The 19,702-nt window shown below is 48.6% G+C and overlaps 1 protein-coding gene across 1 annotated transcript; it reads left to right on the forward strand.

The window, feature by feature from the left end:
• Window positions 1–2,168: 2,168 nt before the first annotated feature.
• Window positions 2,169–15,889, forward strand: LOC117059453 (rhodopsin kinase GRK1-like). The gene is made up of 7 exons (XM_033171198.1): window positions 2,169–2,858; window positions 9,016–9,143; window positions 10,086–10,243; window positions 10,483–10,566; window positions 10,725–10,849; window positions 13,716–13,917; window positions 15,594–15,889. The coding sequence occupies exons 1-7, from the start codon at window positions 2,169–2,171 to the stop codon at window positions 15,887–15,889; spliced, it is 1,683 nt and encodes a 560-aa protein (XP_033027089.1).
• Window positions 15,890–19,702: the final 3,813 nt, after the last annotated feature.

Below are 19,702 nucleotides of genomic sequence, written 5' to 3' on the forward strand. Positions count from 1 at the left end.
GTGTTGTGTTGTGTTGTGTTGTGCTTCCTTCCTTCCCAACTCCCAATAGGCGGTGTTGCATAGTGGTTAGAGTGTCAGATTGTTAGGACCTGGGCGACCAGGATTCAAATCCCCACTTGGCCATGAAGCTCAATGGGTGACTTCGGGGCAGCAGTCACTGCCTCTCTCAGCCTAACCTACCTCGCTGGGTTGTTGTTGGGGGATTAAGCCCTGGTTCTTAGGGACATTTTGGGGGACCTTTTAGGGCAATGTGAGAGTGCTAGCATGGCCTCGGGGGAGAGTTCTGCATGCACGAGGCTGCTTTTGGCAGTTGCGGGATGGGCCGAGGTTCAACCGGTGCAGCTCCCTCCCCGGAATGCAGGCGCAGTGGGGATGTCAGCCATCGCTTGGCAAGTATCCTTGAGAAGCCCGGAAGCGTAAGGAAATATGCCAATCTCCTAAGTCCTGGAGCAGCTTGTTCCCCTACCCTCCCCTGCCACCTCCTTTAACCCCTCCTCTCCTTATGGTCTTCCTTGGCAGCCTTATAGCCTCACCTGTTTTGCCCTCTCTCGCCCACTAATCTGCTTCTGAGCCAAGGAGACAAGGAGCTGTCCGTTTTCGCTGCTCTCGGGCTCTCACGTCCCCAATATGAAATTCAGTTCCTTGCATTTCTGCTCCTGCAAAAAAATAAAAATAAAAATAAAAATAAAAAATTCTCATATAAATTCATCAGCATTTTATTATTGCTACTCTCATTATTAGTTAGAAGTGTGCATGCCCACAAAAGCTCATACCAAGAACAAACTTAGTTGGTCTCTAAGGTGCTACTGGAAGGAATTTTTTTTATTTTTTATTTTTTGATTAAACACATCGGTCCCTTTTTCTGGCCATGGCGACTCAAAGCGACATACAACATTTTAGGCAAGTAATGTGGCCCAATCGCCTTCTAAATCCGGCCAACGGACGGTCCGGGAATCAGCGTGTTTTTACATGAGTAGAATGTGTGCTTTTATTTAAAATGCATCTCTGGGTTATTTGTGGGGCATAGGAATGCGTTCATATTTTTCTTTCAAAATATAGTCCGGCCCCCCACAAGGTCTGAGGGACAGTGGACCGGCCCCCTGCTGAAAAAGTTTGCTGACCCCTGTTTTACATATGTATTGAAGTTCTCACCCTAGGACACCAGGGGTGTGTGTATATAGTTCATTCTGCTGCAGTTTTCACTCAGGTCCGGACATGCAAATGAGGGATTGAAAGTGACGTTCAGGGATTGGGTAACTACAGAAAGTTGTTACTGTTGCTTGTAGCTGAGTTCTATATAAGCAGGCTGATGAGCCCTTCATTCCACTTCTGTTTCAGTCTGAGAAAATAAACAAGAGCTGCTTGAAAATCACTGTGTCGTCCGCTGTGTCCACCCACTACTTAACAGTATATATCCCACTCTCTGGCAAATTTCCCCCCGGTGACGTCTCGTATCCTTGCTGATAGCCTTGCTAATTCTACATATTCTCTTAGTTTGTTTTGCCAGTTTCTCCCTTCCAACCTTTTGCAATTAAAATTCTGGCGGCTACTAGCGTACCTGAAGATTTTCCTAAACTTTTTTTTTTTGGATTTCATTACCCATAATTCCTAGCAGGAAGGCTTCGGGGTATTTTAGGGAAGGAACATTGGAACATTTTCTTCAATTCATTGTAAATCATTTCCCAAAATGGTCTATAACGGGGGTAGGCAACCTAAGGCCTGCGGGCTGGATGAGGGCCAATCGCCTTCTCAATCCAGCCCACGGATGGTCCGGGAATCAGCGTGTGAGTAGAATGTGTCCTTTTATTTAAAATCTACCTCTGGGTTATTTGTGGAGCCTGCCTGGTGTTTTTACATGAGTAGAATGTGTCCTTTTATTTAAAATCTACCTCTGGGTTATTTGTGGGGCGTAGGAATTCGTTCATTCCCCCCCCCCAAATATAGTCTGGCCCACCACATGGTCTGAGGGATGGTGGACCAGCCCATGGCTGAAAAAGGTTCCTTGGTCTATAATCTTTTTACACTTCCACCACATGTGGATCCATGTACCTTCACCCCTCTGAAGGCTGTTGAACGTCCTTTTCATTTCATTATATATCGTCCCCCAGTAATTGGAGGGCCTGGAATTCACCCTCTCTCCTTGCTTTGCTAGGTGACGCGAAGCCGCCATGGATATCGGAGGCCTGGAGACGGTGGTGGCCAATTCGGCCTACGTGTCGGCTCGGGGCGACGGCGGCCCGTCCTCGGGGCGCGACAAGAAGATGCGGGCCAAGCTGAAGTTGCCGCACATCACCCAGTGCGAGCATCTCAAGGACACCCTGGACCTGGACTTCAAATTCACCTGCCTGAGGCAGCCCATCGGGAAGAGGATCTTCCAGCAGTTCCTGGAGGACACGCCTCAGTTCATGGCGGCGGCGGGGCTGTGGGAGAGCATCGAGGAGTACAACACGGCCGAGGAGGCCATGAGGGGCTCCACCGCCCAGGTGACCATCAACAAATACTTCGACTCGGCCTCGAAGGAGTTCTGCCCCTTCCTAGAGGAGAAGGCCATCATGAGGGTCAAGGAAGACAGCAAGCACAGCCACGGGGACCTCTTCAAGGAGTCCGAGAAGCAGCTGCTGAAGCACCTGGAGGAGAAGGCCTTCGGCCCCTACAAGGAGAGCCTCTTCTTCTTCCGCTTCCTCCAGTTCAAGTGGCTGGAGGCCCAGAGCGTGACGGAAGAGTGGTTCATGGACTTCCGAGTGCTGGGGAAAGGGGGGTTCGGGGAGGTGTGCGCCTGCCAGATGAAGGCCACGGGCAAAATGTACGCCAACAAGAAACTCAACAAGAAGAGGCTAAAGAAGCGCAAGGGATACGAGGTGAGGGGGGCTGCTAGGTGGCAGATGTTCCTGGTGGCCTTGGAGTAAATTAGAGATGTTCCTGGTGGCGCTCCGGCGGGAAGGTAAACGGCGTTTCCGTGCGCTGCTCTGGTTCGCCAGAAGCGGCTTAGTCATGTCGGCCACATGACCCGGAAGCTGTACGCCGGCTCCCTCGGCCAATAAAGCGAGATGAGTGCCGCAACCCCAGAGTTGGACACGACTGGATCTAAGGGTCAGGGGTCCCTTTACCTTTACCTTTAACCACTGCATCTTAGATATTGGCACACATAGGCCCTCATACCCCTCTGGTTTGACAGCGCTGAATCAATCAATCATTTTATTTGCATGCTGTATTTCCAAAGTTAAAGGTAAAGGTCCGTTAGGTCCAGTTGCAGATGACTCTGGGTTTGCGGTGTTCATCTCGCTCTCTAGACCGAGGGAGCCGGCGTTCGTCCGCAGACAGTTTTTCCGGGTCATGTGGCCAGCATGACTAAGCCGCTTCTGGCGAAACAGAGCAGCGCACGGAAACGCCGTTTACCTTCCTGCCAGTTGTTGTTGTTTAGTCGTTTAGTTGTGTCCGACTCTTCGTGACCCCATGGACCAGAGCACGCCAGGCACGCCTATCCTTCACTGCCTCTCGCAGTTTGGCCAAACTCATGCCAGTCGCTTCAAGAACACTGTCCAACCATCTCATCCTCTGTCGTCCCCTTCTCCTTGTGCCCTCCATCTTCCCTAACATCAGGGTCTTTTCCAGGGAGTCTTCTCTTCTCATGAGGTGGCCAAAGTACTGGAGCCTCAACTTCAGGATCTGTCCTTCTAGTGAGCACTCAGGGCCGATTTCCTTGAGAATGGATAGGTTTGATCTTCTTGCAGTCCATGGGACTCTCAAGAGTCTCCTCCAGCACCATAATTCAAAAGCATCAATTCTTCGGCGATCAGTCTTTATGGTCCAGCTCTCACTTCCGTACATTACTACTGGGAAAACCTTCCTGCCAGAGTGGTACCTATTTATCTACTTGCATTTTGATGTGCTTTCAAACTGCTAGGTGGGCAGGAGCTGGGACCGAGCAATGGGAGCTCACCCCGTTGTGGGGATTCGAACCTCCGACCTTCCGATCGGCCATCCCTAGGTTCTGTGGTTTCCAAAGTTAGAACCGTGCCAAAGGCTGCTTGCAGCATATTTTAAAAATTACATAGTGTCAGGAGCGAGGCAGCAGTAGATCACAATGTGCAAGTCTTTATTAGCCAAAACACAATTGACGCAGGGCTGTGAGGCCTAGTAAGCACAGCACCTCACAGCAACTCATCAACTCGCCCCATGAAGCAGTTGCTGAGAATGAAGGCGCCCACCTCCCCACAGCTGCCTAACTCCCTTCCTCTCCAGGGCTTTCCCCAAGCAATCGGAGACTGTGCCTGCCTGCAGCCAAGCTCTCCTCTGCCCTTTTCACGCCTCTCCTGGTCCTGGGAGACCAGTGGGACAAGAAGTAAGGGGAGGCTTCCTTGAGAGCTACTGAAAACCTTTCTTCTTTAGTAAGCTGTCCGTTTGCCTTATCTCAGAATTGTAGAATTGGAAGGGACCCCTGGGGGTCATCTAGTCCAACCCCCTGCAATGCAGGAATCTTTCGCCCAACTAGGGGCATGAAGCCACAGCCCTGAGATTAAGAGTCTCATGATCTACTGACTGAGCTCTTTCTCCCCGTCCTCTTTCAGTGCAAAAAATGCCTACCACAAACCTACTCCAGGGTCTTGCATTTTGCACTTGGTTGTGTGAATGTAGTCGTGAGGTTGTCTCAAGGCTACCTGGCTTCAAATTCGGGCAGCTGCAGGAGCGCGGAGGGTACTATCGCCTTGAAAGCATGCAGGCAGAATCGGGAAAAGGGTGATAAATCCTTTTCCTGCAGGCAGGAAGTGGGTACAAAATTCACAGCGTGGTATCTGCTCCTCGGTGCACATTTTTACTCATTTCTTGAACCACCGAGAATCAAAAAAAGCAATGGGCGTCTTCCTTGAAGGCCCTGATTGGCTCCCAGGCATCCAGCCTTCTGATTGGCTGAGAGCCCTGTATAAATATCCTGGGTCTGGCCCAAAGGTGGCCATTCTGGTTGTGGGGAGCCATCAGCAAGGTGGGGCTGGGGGCTGGCTGGCACCCCTGAACCCAGGGCGGCCGAGGGGTTGCAAAACAGCAACCCCATACTTATACAGGTGCTTACCGAGAAGAATCTATTTAAAAAGGCAACTGTACTCAAAGGAATCATTAGGAAATTAATAAATATTTAGGGTGGGGCTGTCCTTGGTCAGGGCACCTTATTACCAAGTCCACCTGTGCTTGCAAGATAAAATAAATAACATTATTGGTGAAAACAGTTAAAAGCAACTATTAGAACATTAAAAAAAAAAATTAGTCACCAGCGATAACTGCCCTGAAACCCCCGGGTATAGTGCAGTATATAAATTCAGTCAATCAACCAATAATAAATTAAAAACATGTTAAAACCCACTTCGATATCCTCCTTCTCCTTCCTCTGCGCAACCCCAGCCCTCGATTCAAAAAGGTCCTTGAAAGGTGCAGGAGTGAGAGAAGAGGCGAGGAATTAATGTACCAGAAATGTGTGGGATGTTGTGTGTGAAATTCTTATTCCTCCCAAGAACTCGGGGCCAAGCATTCTCCGATTTTATCCTGATAACAACCCTTTGAGGTAGACCAGGCTGGGAGACAGTGCATGAGAACAGCAGAGCCCTTTGAGTGGATCAGGCCCGAGGCCCGTCCATTCCAGCATCCTGTTCTCACCGAGGCCCACCAGACCCCCCCCCCCAGTGAGAAGCCTGCAAGCAGGACCCGAGTTCAAGAGTTCCTCTCCCCTACTGTGAATCCCTGGAACCGTTATTCAGAGGCATAGGCTGCCTCCAAGGCTACTGGGGTACTGGGTTTCAGCCAGGATGCTGTCCCAGGATGCTGTCCCAGCAAGGCCAGAAACCATAGTACTTCAGTTAGAAGGGAACCCCAGCGATCATCCAGTCCAACCCCCTGCAATGCAGGAATCTCAGCTAAAGCACCCATGGCAGATGGCTGCCCGACCTCCTTCTCCAAGGAAGGAGAAGGAAATGAACCGCTCCACTGCAGAGCTACAACCCCAGAATGCCTAGATTGTTGTTGCTGTATCGCGCAGCAAATTGTGGGGAAAGTGCGAGAGCAGTTGGCAGCTGTGCGGTGCCATCACGTCACAGGCAGGGCCGGATTTAGGTTGGATGAGGCCCTGAGCTGCTGAAGGTAATGGGGCCCTTTATATGTCCATCTGCCCTTTGTCAACAACAAATTGTCGCTGTTTTTTGTGTTGAATATACGCTATATGGCAATTGATGGACCTAATAGGCATCTAAAGCAATTTGCACATAACAAAATAGGAGACTACACAACACAAAGCACTGTTGCTGTATGTAGGTTTTATTTGTTTTTTATCTTATATTTTGGAAATGTACATCCAGGGTTTTTTTTTCTTTAATTTTTTTTTGGGGGGGGGGCCAAGAGAGTGGGGCCCTAAGCCAGGGGTCAGCAACTTTTTTAGCCATGGGCCGGTCCACCGTCCCTCAGACCGTATGGTGGGACGGACTATATTTTGAAGAGAGAAAAAAAGGAACAAATTCCTATGCCCCACAAATAACCCAGAGGTGCATTTTAAATAAAAGCACACATTCTACTCATGTAAAAACACCAGGCAGGCCCCACAAATAACCCGGAGATGCAGTTTAAATAAAAGGACACATTCTATTCATGTAAAAACACCAGGCAGGCCCCACAAATAACCCGGAGATGCATTTTAAATAAAAGGACACATTCTACTCATGTAAAAACAGCAGGCAGGCCCCACAAATAACCTGGAAATGTATTTTAAATAAAAGGACACATTCTACTCATGTAAAAACATGCTGATTCCTGTACCGTCTGCGGGCCAGATTGAGAAGGCGATTTGGCCAGATCCGGCCCCCGGGCCTTAGGTTGCCTACCCCTGCCCTAAACTATAGCCTGTTTAGCTTACACGTAAATCCGGCACTGGGCACAGGTGAATTTCTAGCTTTGCCATTGCATGCCCACACCATCCAAGGTGTGCAAAATGAGTGAAGTCACGTGTCCCTGCGTCGCAGGGGGTTGGACTAGTTGACCCTCAGGGGTCCCATCCGGCTCGGCAATTCTGTGCGAGGCGTTGGGAACGGCCTCTGCGCAGCCGTGCGCGTGATCTCCTCCCTGGCCGGGTGTCCCGTGGGGTGAGGCACGTGCCTGGCCGGCTCACGACAACCGTATCTCCTTCTCTCAGGCGAACCCCCCTGCTTCCCATCCCGGGATTATTTTCAGATGAAGCAAATTAGCCACCTTAATCCCCCCCCCCCCCGGCCAATTATTCCCCAGTAAAGAAGCTTGCCGTTTAGCTGCTTGCTGGCTGCGATGGCGGATCTGGCGAAAGAGGTGTCAGAGAACATCAGCGTCAGCGGTTTCACGGCGGGGAGGGTGGTGCGAGATAGGAATCTTGGACATGTCGAATCGGAAGGGGCCACGAGGGTCACCTTTTGCCCAGGGTGAGACTCGAACCCATGACCCTTGCTCCATCAAGACACCCATAGATATGGTGGCAGTTCACAAAAAAATAAATAAATGACAGTATTGCAGCAGAGGAAGTGGGTGCTGTAACTGGGAAGAGGGATCAGCCACTCCAGAACAGATCCTGGACACTGGGTTGCGGATGATTGACAGGTGACCATCTGCAAAGTGGCACCGGACCTCCTTCCTAACCCGCGGTTCACCCAAGAGTGCGGCCCCAGCAGAAAACTCTCCAGGGCTATTTCCCTGCAGAAGAGCTTCCTTTTCACAAATTAATTAACAGCAGTCAACGGATGCAAATTGCAAACGCAGGGCAGCACCCACGCCATACATTTAAAGAACACTTTGAATGTTTAAGCAGGGATGCGGGTGGCGCTGTGGTCTAAACCGCTAGGCCTAGGGCTTGCCGATCGGAAGGTTGGCGGTTCGAATCCCTGCAATGGGGTGAGCTCCCGTTGCTTGGTCCCTGCTCCTGCCCACCTAGCAGTTTGAAAGCATGTCAAAGTGCAAGTAGATAAATAGGTACCGCTCCGGCGGGAAGGTAAACGGCGTTTCCATGCGCTGCTCTGGTTCTCCAGAAGTAGCTTAGTCATGCTGGCCACATGACCCAGAAGCTGTACACTGGCTCCCTTGGCCAGTAAAGCAAGATGAGCGCCGCAACCCCAGAGTCCTCCGTGACTGGACCTAACAGTCAGGGGTCCCTTTACCTTTATTTCAGGCGACTCTGGTCTCGCCACCCCATGAGTGGCAGAATCAGATTAAAATTATGGAAGCTTTCTTAATCTACGTAATTCATATGGGCCGCGGTACCCCAACTCTCAGCTGTGGAAGAATAATTAATAATAATAATAATTTTATCATTTATCTGGCTGGGCTTCCCCAGTGGTAAAGTCCATTGGAACCAGTCCATTGGACCTACTTGTCCCCCTTTGCCGCCTGATTCTGTGGGTCGCAGAGCATAATCCTGAAATGGGGCTGAGGCCCAGACTATTTGAAGGACAACAAACCCACCTGGGATCCGGGGTCTCTAGGAGAAGGCCTTCTCTCAGTCCCACCACCCTCACAGGGCTCTCTTGGTGGGGACGTGCGACAGGACCTTCTCAGTGGTGGCTCCTCCCAGACAACTTTGGAACTCCCTTCTGAGAGAAGCCAAACTGGCTTCATCCTTGCTGTCCTTCTGCTGGCAGGAGAAGATGCTTTTATTCCCACAGGCCGTTGGGGGAACTGGCTCTTCTTCTTCTTCTTTTTAAGAAAACGGCTTTTAAAAGTGCTGTGCTATAATCTGCATTTTAACAGATTCTTAAATTTAAAAAATATCATTTTGATTCTGCAAAAGTGATTTTTAGTCGTTCCCTTTGTATGTTCTTAGCTTTCTACATTGCATTTGCATTGTTTTTTGAATTCGCGTTAGCCGCCTTGAGCCCTGGTGTGGAGAAAGCGTGGGATATAAATAAAGAAATCTATTACTATTATTATTATTAATACAAAGACTTGAAGTCTGAGCCAAAGCATGTGTACACACCCTCAGTGACCGGCGTCCCCTGTTTCTCGCCCATCTTCTCCCAGGGTGCCATAGTGGAGAAGAGGATTCTCGCCAAAGTCCACAGCCGATTCATCGTCACCTTGGCGTACGCCTTCCAAACCAAGACTGACCTCTGTCTCGTCATGACCCTGATGAACGGCGGCGACCTCAGGTGGGAGACCCTTTTGCGGGACAAAAATGTCAGGGTGGTGCTCTCCCAACCGGGGCTGGGTTTTCTGCCTGTAGTGCAGCCGACGCAGAGATACAACACAGACCTCTTCTGTCCCGGGGCAAATCCTGAACTGCCGGGTCATTTTTACAGATTCTGCCACCGGAGAACTTAATGCTGTCAGATTAGTGCGGTAGGATTGCCGGGGTGTGTGTGGTAAATAATAATAATAATAATAATAATAATAATAATAATAATAATAATTTATACCCCACCCATCTGGCTGGGTACATGGGAAGACGAACCTTAAAAGTACTGACAAGCTAGAACGTGTCCAGAGGAGGGCAACCAAAATGGTCCAAGGCCTGGAAACAATGCCTTATGAGGAACGGCTTAGGGAGCTGGGTATGTTTAGCCTGGAGAAGAGAAGGTGAAGGGGTGATATGATAGCCATGTTCAAATATATCAAAGGATGTCATCTAGAGGAGGGAGAAAGGTTGTTTTCTGCTGCTCCAGAGAAGCGGACACGGAGCAATGGATTCAAACTACAAGAAAGAAGATTCCACCTAAACATTAGGAAGAACTTCCTGACAGTAAGAGCTGTTGGACAGTGGAATCTGCTGCCAAGGAGTGTGGTGGAGTCTCCTTCTTTGGAGGTCTTTAAGCGGAAGCTTGACAGCCATCTGCCAGGAATGCTTTGATGGTGTTTCCTGCTGGGCAGGGGGTTGGACTGGATGGCCCTTGGGGTCTCTTCCAACTCTAGGATTCTATGAAATTTTCACGGCCCTCTAGCGGCTAGGGTGGCTCATTTACCAGAAGCAATGTGTTAACTCTGGAAGTCTGTATTCAGTTCTGACCCAAATGACAGATATTTTGCCCTGTGGGGATCCCGCGTTTTGGAAACCTGCGACTGGATTTGATTTGGGGCTTTGCCTCCCTCCCCAGGTACCACGTCTATAACGTCGACGAGAAAAACCCCGGCTTTTCGGAATCCAGGGCGATCTTCTACACAGCTCAGATCATCTGCGGCCTGGAACACCTGCACCAAAACCGCATCATCTACCGCGACCTCAAGCCAGAGAACGTCCTTTTGGACGATGCAGGTAAGGGAAGCCACACGCTGAAAGATCCAGGACCGGTAAAAGCGAGGAATTTCCCATGTGTGGTTAAACTGTGGAACTCCCTGCCACAGGAGGCAGGGGTTGGCCTCCAACCCGGGTGGCTTCCAACATTTCCAAATAAGTGTAACTTTTCATTCCCGTTTCCAAATGTAGCACCCAACCTGTCACCTGGATTCCTTATGACGGCTTCTTCTTTCTCTGCCCATCCCCTCCCCATTCAGGGCACGTGCGGCTGTCAGATTTGGGCCTTGCGGTGGAACTGGCAGAAGGGAAAGACAAGACCAAGGGCTATGCGGGCACGCCAGGTGGGCACGCCATTATTCAGGGTCCTCCCCTTCAGCTGCAGTTCCCACGATTTAGCTGCGACTCCTGCATCGCAGGGGGTTGGACTAGATGACCGCTGGGGTATCCCAGCTCTGCAGCTCTGTGATTCTGCGGTTCTTCCTCTCTCCTTTCCCTACAGGGTTTATGGCCCCGGAACTCCTAAAGGGAGAGGAATACGACTCGAGCGTGGATTACTTTACGCTGGGAGTAACCCTCTTTGAGATGGTCGCCGCGAAAGGACCTTTCCGCAGCCGCGGGGAGAAAGTACGGCATTTGTTTCGTTTTATGTGTCATCAAATTTATGCACTCGCTTGACTGCGGGGAAACGGAAAATCAAATATGGCAGTTAGGGTTGCCATATTTCGAGAAGTGAAAAATCTGCACACAAAAAAGTTGTTGGGAAATCGCCCAAAAAGTTGTCAAGCTCAAAAGTTAGAATTCGCACCAAAAAAAGTCACAGAATGGTACTCAAACACACACGTCCTGGTTCTGTTGGCCAAAACCCTCATTTACACAAAGGATACAACAACAGCAAGACTTGAAGGCGATAATTTAAGACTATCGAAAAGTTGAACTAACACTAAAAGCTGATCTTATTTTATTGATCGATTGGCACTTTGTTCTCCAAGGAGGAGGGGGAGAGAAAATGTTGGGATATATCGTATTTTTCGCTCCATAAGACACACTTTTTTCCTCCTAAAAAGTATGCGGAAATATCTGTGCGTCTTATGGAGCCAATGGTGGTCCCTGGAGCTGAATTTCCCAGGGGCCAAAAGAGGATCATGCTTTTTATTTTACAAAGAGAAAAGGGGGTGTTGAAAGGACCCCGTTCAGCAGCTGATCAGCAAGAGATCGGGAGAGAGATAAGAGTCCCCAGCTCCCTTTCAGCCCCACCCTCTTGCCCAGGCCTCCATTGTTGAATGTGCTGCAGAGGGAGGTTGTTTGTTTCCCCAGCAACATGTGACTGGCGGATTAGATTATCTGTCTGGAAACTGTAGAAAAGGCTCCCTTTCCTTCAGAAGCTGCAGAAATGTGAGTTGAACCCCATAAAAACGGGGCTTTTCCTCTTTGCTTTTCCCCCTTTGCAAAAGGAGCTTTGCTTTTCCCCCTTTGCAAAAAAAGCTGCAAAACTTTTAGCTGATCCTCAAAAAAACAGGGTTTTTCCTTTTGCAAAAAAAGCTGCAAAACTTTTAGCTGATCCTCAAAAAAACAGGGCTTTTCCTTTGCAAAAAAAGCTGCAAAACTTTTAGCTGATCCTCAAAAAAACAGGGCTTTTAGAGGAGGAAAACCAGAAAAATATTATTTTTTCTTGTTTCCTCCTCTAAAAACGAGGTGTGCCCTATGGTCCAGTGCGCCCTATGGAGCGAAAAATACGGTAAACGTAAGAAGGGGTGGGTGTATGGCCACTGGGTGGAATAGCAAACTCTGCGGGTTCTTAAATATCCTCCTTTCCATTTGCTTCTTTGCTTTGACAGAGTGATAGCACAGCCTCGCCTCATCTTACGATGTGAAATCGCATTTTCACAGGCGAGCCCCGTGCAAATACGACAAGGCTGCTGTGTGATCGCACTACGTTGTGCCGCACATACAAGTTTGAGACTTAAAGTGTACAGTTATTGATATTAGTCAATAGCATCTCCCCCTTCCCCCAAAAAGGTTTATTTTTCTTAATGTTATAATGTATATAAAACAGAGCTAACAATTGTAACAACAGATGAAAAACAAAACTGTAAAACAAGCGCAAAGAACGAATTCAGACGCACATGGGTTAAAATAGCAAAGTCCAAATAAAGATTATCAGATTATTATTCTAGATATCAAGTCTAGTTCCAGATTTCCAAAGCTCGTCTTGAAAATAATAGTTCCTCTGTATATGTGAAGGGAATGCCAAACCATCTTTAAATTGTCTGCAGGTTCCCAGTCGTCAAAATCTCAAAACGTGCATAGTTTTTCTCCCCCATTATTGCTCTATTCCAGAGTGAGGGGCATTTTGGTATGTTTTCCGTTGAGTCGCAATTACTATTTCAGCTGCCAAGATCATATATACACGATCAATTATTTTGACAACATGCCTACGTCAAAAATATTCAGCGGCATCGATTTTGGACGACAAACAAATCGCTCCTTTTAGTAATGTTTAGCATCAAAACTAAACTCCAGAAATCTCGCACCAACTTACATTCCCACCATAAATGAGAAGCGGTGCCCAAGTTTATTGCAAAGCTCGGTTGGTAGAGCTCGAGACTCTTAATCTCAGGGTCATGGGTTCGAGTCCCGCATGGGGCAAAAGATTCTTGGGGGTTGGACCAGATGACTCTCAGGGGCTTTTTCCAACTTTACAATTCTATGATTCTACGAATTACTAGGCAATAAAGAAGAAAAGATTTTGGACGTGTACAAAGAGTGTGATAATCATTGGGACCTTAACAGTGCTTTTTTTCTATTTAAAAAAATGTTTAGGGGTACTCTCATTTTTCTTGAATTAGGGATGCGGGCGGCGCTGTGGTCTAAACCACTGAGCCTCTTGGGCTTGCCAATCGGAGGGTCAGCGGTTCGAATCCCCGTGACGGGGTGAGCTCCCGTTGCTCGGTCCTAGCTTCTGCCAACCTGGCACTTTGAAAGCACACCAGTGCAAGTAGATTAATAGGAAGTTAAACGGCGTTTCCGTGCGCTCTGGTTTCTGCCACGGTGTACCATTGCGCCAGAAGCGGTTTAGTCCTGCTGGGTACATGACCCAGAAAGCTGTCTGCGGACAAACGCCGGCTTCCTCGCCCTGAAAGCGAGATGAGCGCCGCAACCCCAGAGTCACCTTTGGCTGGACTTAACCGTCCAGGGGTCTTTTACCTTTACCATATGGAAATACTGCCCCTCAATGAGGCCAAACTTAGATTCACAAAATGTTTAGGGGTATGCATACCCATGCACACCCCCAGAAAAAAAGCACTGCACCTTAATATTCCCAAACGGGTACAAATATTATTCTACTTATTATTAACAAAAAATGAGACCGCGTGTTTATTTTATATCCTGCATAAAGATTTTCCGCCTGTCTGCATGCGATGGGGTGGGGGGGGGGCAGAAAAAGTTTTTTTAGAAAAAAGGCCCAGCACCTTTCTCCCTCCTGCCACAGGTAGAGAACAAGGAAGTGACCCGTCGCATCTTGAACGATCCTGTCACGTACCCGGAAAAGTTCAGCGCCGAGTGCAAGTCCTGTTGCGAGGGGCTGATGGTGAAAGACCCGGCCGCTCGCCTGGGGTTCAAGGACAACGAATGCGCTGAGTTGAAGAAGCACCCCGTTTTCCAGAAGATAAACTGGGGCCGCCTCGAGGCAGGTAACGACCTCCAGGCCAGGCGGGCACATGGTTTAAAACTTCCAGGAGTTAAAAGTGCAATAGGCTTAGATTAGAACTCGCACCAACTTTCTAAGCATCTAGGAGAAGCGTAGTTTTAGCAGGCGCCAAGAAAGGTTCGGTGAAGGTGCCTGCCTGGTGTCAATCGGCAAGCAGTTCCAAAGTTTAGTTGCCACCACACTGAAAGATTGAGTTCTTCCAAATATGTGTGCCCACTGAGCCACTCCAGTCGGCCAAATTGGCACCGCTACAGCTGCCAAAAATACCCATTTCGCATTTGCAAGGACACATTCGTTTAGCGTTGCAGCACCTAAACTTTGGAACTCCCCGCCTCTTGATTTCAAGCAGGCACACTCGCTGTGCTCTTTTCGGTGCCTGCTGAGAACAATTTTGTTCCAGCAGTCCTCCCCGGGTGCTTAGGAAGCCGAGGTGACTCTAATCCCTTTTATCATTTTAACTTTTCGTATGTTTTAAAGTACGGCTGTGAACTTTCCTTGGTTTTTCCTCGCATTATTATTACTCATTAAATTTGTTCCCTGCCCTTCACCTGAAGACCTCGGGGCAGTGCGCGGCATAAATATACAAGCCGAAAACACATAATGAAAACTGCTTTGGGGTATTTTTCACAAACAAGCAAATTTCATGGGATCAAGTAAGCAAATAAATGCAGCATGGGTGTTACCAGATTTACGGTAGGCTGGATAAGGCCCTAAGCTACTGGAGGCAATGGGGCCCTCTATATGTCCAGCTGTCCTTTGTCAAGAACAAATGGTCACTGTTTTTTGTGTGTGTGTTGATCATATATATATTTATATATATATGGTGATTTATTACGGTCAAAGAGCAGATCGCATAACACAATAGTGACAGCATTCATAAAATATATATATACAATTAGAATAGATTGCAGCAATAGCTCATGAGTTAAAATTGAAATATATACATATATCCGCACGACCGAGATTTGCGCTACCCTAAAAATTGATCCTAAGGCACCCCAAAAAGGGACTTCGGCTTTTCCCTAGTAAGCGATTTTATTCTAGAGAATGATCTGTGCCTACAAATCTGGGCACAGAATCAGGTCTTTGCCTAAGAGGAGATAATTTAGTTTAGACTTGTCTGCAAGATCGGCAAGCCTCTTCAGGTAATTTATGGACCTAATAGGTATCTAAAGCCATTTGCAAGTAACAAAATATGCATTTTATCAAAGTAGTTGTTACAACCAGTCCATGCAGAATGTAGGCACCCTATATATAGAAAGGAGCAAACCTGGGATATCTAGCAGGCAGGACCCATGACTTACATCCTAGGAGCCTACACAACACAAAACACTGTTGCTGCCTGTAGGTTTCATTTTATTTGTTTTTTATCTTTATTTTGGAAATATGCGGTACATCCAGTTGTTTTCCCCTTTAAATTTTTGGGGGCCCCCCCAAGAGAGTGGGGCACTAAGCTACAGCTTTGTTTAGCTTATACGTAAATCCGGCACTGCCTGAGTTAGGGGTCAGACTTTTTAGAGACCCCCCAGCCATACCCTTGCTCACAGAAAGACTACCGAACGGTTTCCGCCTGGGGGGGCAGCCCTGGCACGAGTGCCAGGCGAGAAGGGACCCGAGGCGAGCTCTCCGACTCCTTTCTCTCTCTCCCTTCCCCTTCAGGAATGGTGGAGCCCCCCTTCGTGCCGGACCCCAAGGTGGTCTACGCCAAAGACATTGGCGACGTGGGCGCTTTCTCCACGGTGAAAGGCGTTGTGCTGGACGAGACGGACAAGGCCTTCTACGACGACTTCTCCACCGGCAACATCCCCATCCCCTGGCAGGAGGAGATGGTCGAGACGGGCGTCTTCGGAGAGCTCAACGTCTCTTGGGCCAAGGGCACCACCCCCAAGGATCTGGACCGCAACGCTCCCCCCACCACCACCTCCAGCAAGTCGGGGACCTGCCTGCTGCTCTGAAGAGAGGCGGGGGGTGTATGTGTGTCCCTGGACACCAGGACTCCGGCCGCTGTGGCGGCTATTGCCGGACACGCAAGAGGGACCGGCTTCCGGCTGGCGGACGACGCCCACTAGGCAGCACTGCCCTTACAGAGCTGGGGGGTGGCGGAAAGAAGCCAAGTCGTCAGGGCCCCATTTTCTCTACGAGAGACCGGACTCTGCTTCTCTACGTGGCAGGGGCAACAGGGAACTCGAACTGGGTTCTGGTTGGCCTGCTCTGACCACTAGGCTCTGCAACCTTCCTAGAGCTGGGGCACCCACACCCGGGAGGCCCTCCCTTATTTTAATTAAAATTTCAGTCTGCAAGGGGGTTCACGAAACCGTTGATCCCATCACCGGCATTTATCTTCGTTCGTTTAACTTCTTCTCCCGCCTATCCCCCCCCTCAAGAGTTAGAGGAAGAGGTTAGGGAGAAGGGGTGGTATCTGGGAGGGGTCTGGGACACCCACAATGGTGGCAGTTTGGGGGTTCCAGTCCAGCTGGGGTGGGGTGTGTGTGTGCAAGGTAGCTCTTTGTTGTGAAGCCGCAGTTCACACCCGACGAAAATAAACAGGGTTTGCTGTGTAGCTGAAGAACGCTGTGGGCTTCTTTGCGTGGGCCCTGCGACGGGCGAAGGATCGTAGAGTCGGAAGGGACCCCCAACAGTCATCTAGTCCGACCCCCTGCAATGCAGGGGTTTTCAGCTAAAGCATCCCGACAGAGGGCCGTGCAACTGCTTTGAAACTTCCAAGGAAGGAGAGCCTGCCACCTCCTGCAGGAGTCAAACAGAAAGTTCTTCCTGATGTTTAGTCGGAATCTCCTTCCTTATAATATGAATCCACTGGTTCGGATCCTGCCAGTGGAGGTCATTGGACCACTTTTTCTTTTTTTGCAGGGTGCTTAATTCATCTTTTGCCCTCTTTAGCACCCAGCATATTCAATTAGCCCGTTGCTCAGGTTTTCAGAGGGACTCCCATTCTGTAACCAAGAATTGTGACTAGGGGGGGTTAAAGCCCCACTCCAGGGTTGACTTCTGAGCAAACAGGCAATATGATTGCGCTGCCTAGCGCAGGCACCCCCAAATTTGGCCCTCCAGCTGTTCTGGGACTACAGTTCCCATCATCCCTGGCCACTGGGTCCTGTTAGCTAGGGGTGATGGGAGTTGTAGTCCCAAAACAGCTGGAGGGCCAAGTTGCAACCCTACACATCCCATTGAGAACAGCGGGGCTTACTCCTGAGTAAATAGGAGTGGGGTGAATGATCTCCGGTGGCCCTCTGCGTCCTTTTTATAAAGTTACTCACCACGTGGCGTTTGGCTCTCTTGGGTAGGCTAAGTTCAGTCAAAACCAGGAGAAATTTTCACTTGCCAGGGGCTAGTTCCCACACCCAGAAGGGATTGGGGAGAGATTCAATTCAGTTTGCATTTAAAGGAGAACCTGTTGTTGTTCAGTCCTGTCCGACTCTTCGTGATCCCATGGACCAGAGCACGCCAGGCACGCCTATCTTTCATTGCCTCTCACAGTTTGGCCAAACTCATGCCAGTCGCTTCGACAACACTGTCCAACCATCTCGTCCTCTGTCGTCCCCTTCTCCTTGTGCCCTCCATCTTTCCCAACATCAGGATCTTTTCCAGGGAGTCTTCTCTTCTCATGAGGTGGCCAAAGTATTGGAGCCTCAACTTCAGGATCTGTCCTTCCAGTGAGCACTCAGGGCTGATTTCTTTAAGGATGGATATGTTTGATCTTTTTGCAGTCCATGGGACTCTCAAGAGTCTCCTCCAGCACCAGAATTCAAAGGAGAACCTAGCTACTCCAAAAATGCTATGCAAACAGAAACACAACCATCCTTTGAAATTTGTATTTCTCTTTTTGAGTTTGCAATGCCGTTCTCTCCGGCCAAGAAACGTGTACAGGAGAAACAATGCGTACATACTGTACTAAGCTAAATTGTGCATATAAATGCATATACATAAATGTGTGTGTGTATATATGTGTGTGTGTATATATATATATATATATATATAACATACCTCTCCAAATTGCACTAAATTAGGGGAAATCGCTTTGCAAAAATGTCTATATGAAGCAAAACAGCATTAAAAAAACGTGTACATGAAATTAAATTTGCACCGAGATGCTGATGAATTTCCACAAAGATTTCTTTTCTTTTTAAAAATGGCAGACCGCCGTAAACATGGGTAGCACCGAGTTTAGGACTGGGGGGGGGTGGAAAAACCATGAAAGGAAAGGAAGCTGAGACTGCCAGATTCAATCGCCGCCCTGTCCCTACACACAACACACACGCAAAACCTCGCACAACCGCCCACAATCACAACTGAAATCTGGTCAGGCCTTTCCCAGCCACTCAGCAATCGCACAACAACGCATCGGACCGAGGCCTCGTCTGCACTGCGCATTTAATGCAGAAACATGGCACTTTAAACAGTGTCCCCCCCCAAAGGATCCTGGGAGCTGTAGTTTGTTAAGGGTGCTGAGAGTCCTTAGGAGACTCTTCTGGGGTGCCAGGAAACAGGGAATTACGTTCACATGTGGTGGGGGCGTAAATATGTACAATTTTTTTTGGCGAAGGAGATAACAGAAATCACTGGGTTAAAAATGACAGAAAGTCCAGAGGCAGCATTATTATCAATTTACGATGATAGCATTGTTATTAATTTACGATGGGGAGGTTCACAGGCTAGGAAGGACGTGCTCACAAATTTATTGACAGCTGCACAAATTATTATAGCTAGGAAGCGGAAGGGCCAAGGGGAATATAAAACGAAAGAATGGTATGAAGAGGTGTGGGGTACAGCTATTTATGATAAATTAACATGCGCTGTTAAGGTAAGATTGGGAATACGCAGGAGAAATGAATTCGAGGAGATACGGAAGATGTTTGTAGAATTTGTAGCGTCAAAACGGAAAGGGGTCAAACCACCGCAAGAGGGGTTGAAATTTTGGGAGGTTGGATAGCTACAACGGAATGGCCTCGGGGGTGTGGGGTGCACATTTTTATTCTTATTTATTTATGATGATTACTTTGTCAACATAAAATTTAAAATAAAGAAAAAGGAGGGACCTCTGTTCACAGAGCAACCATTTGCAGTTTAACCACCAGCTATGGGATTTGTAAGTCTCTGAGGGGTATAGGGTCTCCTTGGAATCATAGAATCGTAGAGTCGGAAGGGACCCCCGAGGGTCATCTAATCCAACCCCCTGCAATGCAGGATTCCCAGCTAAAGCATCCATGACATCTAGGAGTCTTGGTAGACCACAAACTTGACATGAGTCAACAGTGTGATGCAGCAGCTAGAAAAGCCAATGCAATTCTGGGCTGCATCAAGAGGAGTATAGCGTCTAGATCAAGGGAGGTAATAGTACCACTATATTCTGCTCTGGTCAGACCTCACCTGGAACACTGTGTCCAGTTCTGGGCACCACAGTTCAAGAAGGATACTGACAAGCTGGAACGTGTCCAGAGGAGGGCAACCAAAATGGTCAAAGGCCTGGAAACGATGCCTTATGAGGAACGGCTTAGGGAGCTGGGTATGTTTAGCCTGGAGAAGAGAAGGTGAAGGGGTGATATGATAGCCATGTTCAAATATATAAAAGGATGTCATATAGAGGAGGGAGAAAGGTTGTTTTCTGCTGCTCCAGAGAAGCGGACACGGGGCAATGGATTCAAACTACAAGAAAGAAGATTCCACCTAAACATAAGGAAGAACTTCCTGACAGTGAGAGCTGTTGGACAGTGGAATTTGCTACCAAGGAGTGTGGTGGAGTCTCCTTCTTT

The sequence above is a fragment of the Lacerta agilis genome, chromosome 14 (assembly GCF_009819535.1).
Source record: "Lacerta agilis isolate rLacAgi1 chromosome 14, rLacAgi1.pri, whole genome shotgun sequence".
NCBI lineage: Eukaryota > Metazoa > Chordata > Lepidosauria > Squamata > Lacertidae > Lacerta > Lacerta agilis.